The sequence below is a fragment of the Lepisosteus oculatus genome, chromosome 2 (assembly GCF_040954835.1).
Source record: "Lepisosteus oculatus isolate fLepOcu1 chromosome 2, fLepOcu1.hap2, whole genome shotgun sequence".
NCBI classification, from domain to species: Eukaryota; Metazoa; Chordata; class Actinopteri; order Semionotiformes; family Lepisosteidae; genus Lepisosteus; species Lepisosteus oculatus.
This window is the reverse complement of record NC_090697.1, coordinates 71,632,762-71,641,386: the sequence shown is the minus strand read 5'-3', so window position 1 is coordinate 71,641,386 and position 8,625 is coordinate 71,632,762. Positions and strand designations below refer to the sequence as shown.

General features: G+C 39.4%; 1 protein-coding gene across 1 annotated transcript; it reads left to right on the top strand.

Moving 5' to 3' along the window:
* dusp11 (dual specificity phosphatase 11 (RNA/RNP complex 1-interacting)) lies at positions 1-8,302 on the top strand. Its single transcript, XM_015341510.2, has 9 exons — positions 1-513; positions 1,071-1,146; positions 2,209-2,340; positions 2,695-2,818; positions 3,611-3,671; positions 5,154-5,200; positions 5,368-5,443; positions 5,811-5,945; positions 6,384-8,302. The coding sequence occupies exons 1-9, from the start codon at positions 254-256 to the stop codon at positions 6,709-6,711; spliced, it is 1,239 nt and encodes a 412-aa protein (XP_015196996.2). The 5' UTR covers positions 1-253; the 3' UTR covers positions 6,712-8,302.
* The last annotated feature ends 323 nt before the right edge of the window (positions 8,303-8,625 follow it).

Below are 8,625 nucleotides of genomic sequence, written 5' to 3'. Positions count from 1 at the left end.
GGGTGGACGGAAACGGAAGCTCGTTTGGGAACTTGTATTCGTCATCCGCCGGCACGAGGTGAAAGCTTTCAAAATATGCGGTTGTATTAAAAAAAAAGCGATTTTGGGTCGTATGCAGTTTAGAGGTCGTTTATAAGGAAAATGTCTTTGTACGCATTTAATGCCTACAATATTTCAAGATCTTCAGGTTCTTCTGTTTTGTATTTCATAACTAACTGCGGCTTTTCCTTCGCTTCTGGTATGCATACAACTAATGCTTTCTCTCGGTACGCAAATTAAAGCCGGACTACTGAATGGCTTGCACTACACAACAGTTTTTAGTTTCAGTTTAAACAGCAGCAAGGCCTGCCTCAGCCCGCGATTAGCAGTGATTGAAAGCCTGAGGTGGAGATCACAGCAGCGAGACAAAGTGGCGAAGTCCCGTGCGGCGTGCCAAGGAAGAGGCGCCTTTTTTAATCCATGCAGGCAATATCACAGGAACAAGCCTAACATGGCGAATAAAATCCCGGACAGGTATGTGAAGAGAATCATTAACTATATAGTTCAGCGGTCGTACCGGTGCATCCCTCTTTTATATCTCCAACTCCGAAAGAACTGTCGAAAGGAATTTAATTGGTCTAATTAATTCAATAATTAGATGATTGATGCAGTTAGGAATTTGGGTAGAGACTCGCAGTTACATGTGCTGCATACTTGTATGCCTTTGATGATTTGGCTGGCTATTAAGTAATGCTGGATTAATAAATATGCATTTAATGATTGGTTTTACTCACTGTGTGGTGCATGGTCACGTGATTTACTGCTTTACGATTTTAATTACCACGCTAATTGTCACCCTCATTAATATGGTGACCGTCATGGACCTGAAATATATAGGAACCTTTTCAGGATCAAGAAACTGAGCAAAATGAACTTCATTGCTGTTGACACAGGTCAAATCAGACACGAATAATCGACAGTGTCCATAAAACCCAGGGATATCATAGTGCTTTCATTCTCAGTAGCGGATTTGCCCATGGGGAAGAGTAAAACGTTTCAGGTCAAAGATGGGTGTTTTTACTTTGTTTCAGATGGACATATTACCAGGCTTTGGGGAAGAGAATTCCAGGCACACGGTTCATTGCTTTTAAGGTCCCCCTGAAACGGGTAAGGTTGCAACCTTACTAGTTCCTGTCTCACTTTTGGGGGTTATTAATAAACAGTTATTTGAATTAATTACAATGGTTCAATAGTGCTTAAGGTATGGTAAGGTTTGTACCATGTTGAACAGTAATATTTGGTTGTCCCCAGTTTGTATGTATGATCAGTTCATCATTATCATTCTTCATCACTGCAGAGGTTCAAGTGGGAAGATGAAGTATCTGTGCACTTTAATGTATAAAATTGTCCTATAGTTATTGATTGACCTTTTTAAATGTATTTCAGGCCTAATTTGTTCACCTTCAATGTAATCAGAGGTGCCCATAATTCTTTTCTGTACACTCATTTTCTTCATTTGATGAAGGAAAGCATTACTTGAAAAACCCATTCAGTCATACATCTGTTGTGAAGAGGCTTGCATTTTTTGTCATTGAGCATATTCTTGCGCAAACTGAGAAAGTCATTGCCATTTAAATATCTCTGTCATAATGACAGATGTTTAGCCAAATAGACAATGTCATAAAATGCTTAGTAAGTCATGTTTCAATTAGTGGTTAAATGAGAAGGCTCCTTACTTTAAGCCATCTGATATCTAATTGATCCTGGGATCTCAAGGAAGAAGTTGAGGTATCGGCTTTATCTTGACTAGGTAGTTTCTTCAAGACTCCCACAAACCTTTGAGGCTCCGGCTGCCAGTTTTAAGTGTACTTCTGTTTCCATTTGTCTCTATTGGTTAATGTTTCACTGTTGACTTTGTTGGCTTTAAAGATGTCCATTATGGATAGCTTTAAAGATAGCTTTTCAGTGCCTTTGAGGATTTTGAATGTTTGAATTGGGTCACCTCATACTCTTCATGGGGGGAAAAAAAGAGTTGGTTGTGAGTTGATTTCTCCAGACCTATTCAAGAGTAGCGTAATCTTTTTTTTTTGTGACTTGGTGACCAGTTGCATGCACAACATTCTAAATGAGGTCTTACTTGGGAATTGCCTGATTGTAACATAACTTCCCTTCAGTGAAATGTGTAGTCTTTTAAAGTGTGTCCTGTTGTTCTCTGTTGATATTTGCCAGTCTTTTGAGAGTAGGCTGCACCCCTCTCAATACTTTGGCCCATTTGACCTGGTTCAGCAGCTGAAGGATGAGAATCAGGAGCTGGGCCTCATCATTGACCTCACCTTCACCACACGCTACTACAAGCCACAGGTTAGTGAGCCTGTTTAGAAAGTCCCTGGGACACAAGTTCCATCTGGCGTTGATGTAGAACCTCTTAAAAACACTGCTTGAGAAACTCTTAACACCTTCACATATCCCTTATTTAATCAATGACTCAAAAGCAGTAGACAGTTATTCTAGGGCTTAACTCCACTCTGCTGTTTAGGAAAAAGTATCAATTGAGGTCACTAGGCTTCTTCAGTTCTCTGAAAACAATTTGGTGGTCAAACTGTAAATAAGCAATAACTAGCTTTAAATAAATGGCAATAAATTGTATTAAGGGTCCTCTGACTCACAATAATAGGTACTACGAGTCATTCGTTTTTCTTTTATTCCCATTCCAAGGACTTGCCAGAGAGTTTACATTATGTGAAGATCTTCACTGCAGGGCATGAAGTGCCGAGTGACAAAACTATCCTTAGTTTTAAAAGGGCTGTGAATAAATTTCTGCAGGAGAATGAACACAATGGTGAGTCTCTTTACTGAGCTATACCTACCAGTGTGCTGTAAATACTTATGTTACTGTGTGCCAGGGCAACTTAGGGTTAGGAACAGAAGGTCCAACAGTAATTATATCTGATTAATAAGATCTTTTCAGAAATACTAAAAATGCTGATAAAGAAAGTCAACACCAGGGGACTTTTTTAATGTTTAGGAATTGTTTCCACAGTTTTGGTTATAAAAAAACATATCACATACAATGTTAAAAAACAAAGTTAATTTAAAATCAAACAAGTCTTCCTAACTTTCTCCCACTTCAAATAATAATGTGTGCTGGGGTAAGCTTTAGAGTGTCTGTTCATAAACTGTTTTTCTGGCTCTATTTAAATTTAGTGTTAAGTATATTGATGTACAGTGCCCTCCAAATGCAGGGACACAAACAGAATTATTTTTGAAATAGGTACTTATGATAATTGAAGTTGCTCTTTGCAGTGTTATAATGTAATACTGTAGTCATATTTTGAATGAGACACATTATCCAGTCCAGAACTCATTCTGCTGTGTCATCATTTTTATTCTTGCTTCATCTGTGCATGAACAAATCTGAAGAGCTCTGTATCATTCGTGTCGATCTCATGATCACGAATACATGTCCTGACCGTAAAGCAAAAATAACAGTTTTGACTTGACAGTCCCAGTACTTTGAGAAGCTGTATCATGTACGGGTTACATTGCAGAATATGTATGTAGTTAACTGAGTCCAACTTTGAGCATTTACAGTTGGTATGGTGCTTGGCAAGTTTTTTTTTCTCCTATTTAGACAAGCTGATTGGAGTGCATTGTACCCATGGATTAAATCGGACAGGTTATCTCGTGTGCAGGTATGTTTAACAAACCTTATAAAGGAATGTGCTCTCCATGGGAGTTTTTCTAAAGTGTGTGGGCCAGAGGTAGTGTGAGACTGACAGTCTAGAGTGTGAGGAGGGAGAGAATGCTTTATTTAAGCCAACAGCCATATCACCCTGCAACTCACACCTAGCAACCCACTGAGGCTAAGCAGGTGTGAGTCTGGTCAGTACCTGGATGGGAGACCTCCTGGGAAACACTAAGGTTGCTGTTGGAAGGGGTGTTAGTGGGGCCAGCAGGGGGCGCTCACCCTGTGGTCTGTGTGTGTCGTTATGCCCCAGTATAGTGATGGTGACACTATACGGTCAAAAAGGCCCCATCCTTTGGATGAGATGGAAAACCGAGGTCCTGACTCTCTGTGGTCATTAAAAATCCCGGGGCGTTTCTCGAAAAGAGTAACCAGGTTAATGCCGGTAACCCTTTACCAATCATGGCCTCCTAATGATCCCCATCTATGAATTGGCTTCATTACTCTGTTCTCCTCCCCACTGATATCTGGTGTGTGGTGAGTGGTGTTATGGTGGTGGAGGGGAGTCCGTATTACCTGTAAAGTACTTTGAGTGGAGTGTGCAGAAAAGCACTATATAAGTGTAAGGAACTTATTTCCCCCCCTCATTGTGACAGCATGCGAAATTCCCTAGGGCGCTAAACACAAAAGTCCAGGTTAATTGGCTTAATTGGAAAATGGAACCTAGGTGTGAATGTGTGTTTTGTCACGTTTGCTTGGAGACTCTAGCTTCCCTGTAACCCGGAATTGGAAGAAGCAGTTAAGAAATGGTTGAATGCTTTAAGCAACATGCTGTACCACTTGAAAGTGAAGGCCCTTGACACACATTGGCCAGAACGCCTCTCGGCCTTCTGCTGATAAATGTGTTGGAATCAGCACTTCCCCAGAAACATGCTTCAAAATAATTTCTCTAAACTGCATTTGCAAAACAAAGTTTTTGACAAACTTGCTCTGGTTGGAAATTTTCTAAATATTTTATTCTGATAATACCAGTGGCGTGTTTGTCATGTAGTCTTCAGTATGCATTTTACCATATAAGAATAACGGGGGCAGTACAGTTATCTAAGCCAAAGGCAATTCAACTTGATCAACTCTTCTGTTTTCTGTAATTTTCTAAGTTATTAGTCGAGATTAACTTGACCTTTATCCCTTGATCTTTTGGAATTTGGGGCTCTCCAAGGTTGGGGTTAGAGATGATTAATGTCTTTAACCCAGTGTTAATATATAGCAACAATCAAGGCAACAAAACATTCTGGATCAACATTTTTTAACATGTAGTTTTACCTTTTCACATATGTGAAAAGTACTTAAACTTCTGGTCTCATCTGCTGTGTGGTTTTCATTTTCAGTGTTGGGTACTTTGTTGTTCTCTATTGTCTGTATTTATGAAATGTACACAAGAGATTTCTAGCCACCAAATCTTTTAAGTCTTTTAATCTTTCATGTTCAGGTACCTCATTGATGTGGATGGGGTAAATCCAAAAAAAGCCATGCAATGTGAGTAGATGGTGTTAAAAATCATGTTTCTTTTTGATTATTCAAGTCTCCTTCTTTTGATATGTTAAGTACTGTACTGTTCTTTCATTGAAGTCTTAAATCTTAAGTTCTTCTAGAAAGGCCCTTCTGAGATACTAGACATGTTTTAACACTGGTGTTGTGTTTAGTGTTCAACAAGTCCCGGGGTCACTCCATAGAAAGAGAGAACTACATCGAAGATCTTCGCCATGGTCCAAAAAGAAGGTGAGATTCCTAGATCAGTGTTGTGCCTTCATGTCACTGTTTCTTCCTGTGCAATAGTTGCTTGAAATGCTTTTAGATTTACTGGGCAACTGAAATGCATTTTCTGATTGGATCATAAAGGTTTAAGGTGCACAAATAGTGGTTTATAAGGAATATTACTACTAATGCTTTCCCACATAAAAATGAAGGATTTTAGGAACACTGATTCATCTACCGAGGAATTTTGTATGGTTTGAAAATGATTACTGGCATATCAGAGTGGCATCTCTTGTGCAGACATACTAAGTATAACTCAAGGGGTTCTCTTTTCTGTGGGGGCATGGGTTTGTTCCTTCAGTGCATACCGAGTGTCTCTCTGTTCCTACAGCAATGCAGGCATGGAGGTGGCAGAGCAAGAGCCGGTCAGAGGAAGTGCAGGTCAGGTGCAGAGTGTCACACCATTCAGTAGGCCTGCACCCCACTGTGGACGGGAATCTCTCCTGGGGCCCTACAAATCTTGTCGGTATGATAAGTCTTTCTAATGTGGTGCAGTGCTGAATGTGCAGTGCCTTGGGTGGAGTGTCTAGAAAAACGCTATATAAGTGTAAGCAATTATTATTATTATTAATGTGTAGTAGCTTTTTCACAGATGTAATCAGAAAATGTGTGATCTTGTTAAAATAATTGCTTTGTCTATTGCCTACATATGTCAAACTCCTGATCCATCTGGTTTGGAATAGAAAACGTTTAATTGACATCGAGGCTGCCATTTTTAATGTGTACATACTGTACATGGTGGAGTGCTTAGTTTGCCCTCAATTATTTCCTAAATCTCAGCTGTTGTGTTTCAACCTTTTGCATGTGCATCTGGCTGGGGCCCTGCCAAATACACAATGCCAAATGGCAAGATATCACACCTGCCCCATCCTTTCTCTCATTTATTTTTGTCCTCTGTTTTCAGGCCACCATACCCCCCCTCTGGTATTCAAAGAGACCAGCCCTACCCACCTTTCCTTCCCCGGCCTCCTCCTGCTCGTGGGATGCGACCTCCTGGAGCCCCCCGACAGCATTTCAGACAGGACTGGAGAGGGCCTGGAGATTCTTATCGCTCATCTTTGCCTGTTTTCCACCACTGTGCTGGCTCAAGTGGCACCAGCGGCCCCAGGCCAGGAACATCCTTGAATGGCCAGCAACCTCCACCCCACACTGGCTCTCTGGAAGAACCCCGCAGAACCAAAGAAAAGGCTTACTGGAAGGCCAAAAAAAAAGAAAGGAGGAACCCGAAATGAAGCTAATCTGTACGATCAAGGTTTCAGTGGAAGAGCACATGCCAGCCAGCTACAGTACAGATGGCAAAACATTAAGAATTTGTAGCTCATGTTATGGTTTGCTCACTCTTTTTCTGGGTGGTGGAAAACCGAAGTAAAATAGCAATTGTGTTCAGCCTAAACATTGGTTGCTTGAAGTCCCGCACCTAGTACTTCTTACTACAACTGAACTGCTCCTGAACACCCAGATATATTTAAATCTGTAGGGCAAAATTATATATTTATAGCAAAATGGGCTTTCCTGTCAGTAGGTAATGTGGAAAAAGAGTGTCAGATCCTTGAAAAATTTCATCAGAAGGTGGACTATCACCATAGATGAGAGGGTAGTCAATAGGACTTAAAATCTTTTTTTATATCAGGAATTTCTGTAACATGCATCAACTTGAAAACCTATTATAAATTTGACCTTATAAGAACTAAACATTTCACATTTTTGTTGTGAAATATTAAGCTAAGGCTGCAGATGCTCAAGAAACATGACCATTTTTTTTCTAAAAGATCTCCTAGTCTCTAAATTCTTTGCTTTTGTAATGATGGGGAACTAAATCTATTCTGATGGATCGGTTCTGTTTGTGGTATGAACAATCTGCAAAGACAGACAGACATTTGGTTTCATTGTGCCCTAGGTTTGAATGGTCATGGTCTGTGTCCAGTTTAAAAAGTGATATTCTCCTTTTTTGCTTTGCTTCGAATGTTCCTGCTTTGCATCACTTGCGGTTTGATTACAGTCCAGTATTAAAAGTTAAGTGATGCAAGGTGTGCAAATATTTAAGTTGTGTCTAGTCTTTAACCTGTGTGTTTTATAAGTTCTGGGTAAGAGCTACAAAGGGTGAAGTGGTGCCAAATTAACATACTTAGCTCCCATTCTTCAGTGTTAAAAGTTTTAAAATTGTGTGCTAGTTTACAGATGAAGACATCTCTATTGTTAATTGAAACAAGGCAGTGCACTGGGCTTGTTAAATCTTCTAGCCTCTATTCTGTTGGTAGGTTTCTTGTCTGTTTTATAAAAAGACGTAACTAAGCATTGGGGTTAATTTGATCATTGTGAACGTTCATCTGCCTGTGAATAGTAGTACAAATGAAATACTTTAATATTAAATTATTGATGCATCAATCAAAATGAAGAAGGAACATCAAGGTTTAAGATGAAAACATTAGACAATATTTAACCGCAGCTTTGTTAATGGGAATGGCTTTTCACTCTGCTTATTTCTATTTCTTTTTAGAAGAGAAAAAAATGCATTATAAAATTCAGTTTTTTTGTAGTGTCTCCTGAAGGACTTAAAATTGCACCAGTTGGTAGTATAAACTCCAGGAGCACAAACACCAGAACCTATTTGTCTAGACTGTATGATTCAATATCATTTACATTTGACCTTTGGTTTTATATTGTATTTGATTTTAATGGTTTTAACTTAAAATTCTGAGGTGCTCTTTCAGATTCAGTGTATATTTTAACACCTTATTCATTAGTGTTTCTGTACTTTGACCAGTTTCCAAAAGTGCCATTTCTATTAATGAACATGATGAATAAAGGGCTTTTGTTGAATAACGCACGTTTCGCCTTAATGTTTGAATGATGACACTGTGCAGTGGTTTGCAAGAGTGCCACAGGGCACTTTTGAACAGTCTAGCAGGCTATTTGGATACAATGGAATTTTAGTATTTTTCTTTGGAAATGTATGCATGTTAAAATAATTCCCTGCATTTATACTGCACTTTTCATCCCACTGGTTCCAAAGTATTGTACATCCTGTATAGGAGGGAACACACTTTATTCACCACAAAAGAGATACGCAAAATGTGTTGCATTTGCAAAGAAATGTACATTCACCTGTGGGGAAAAAAACTGCACTTCCACTTGTAACGCCTACA

Bases quoted from the DNA above. Each gene is read 5' to 3' on its own strand.
- dusp11 (XM_015341510.2), top strand. From the start codon at position 254: ATGCTTTCTCTCGGTACGCAAATTAAAGCCGGACTACTGAATGGCTTG. The intron at 514-1,070 runs GTATGTGAAGAG...ACTTTGTTTCAG, and splicing joins GCGAATAAAATCCCGGACAG to ATGGACATATTACCAGGCTT. The intron at 2,819-3,610 runs GTGAGTCTCTTT...TCTCCTATTTAG, and splicing joins GCAGGAGAATGAACACAATG to ACAAGCTGATTGGAGTGCAT.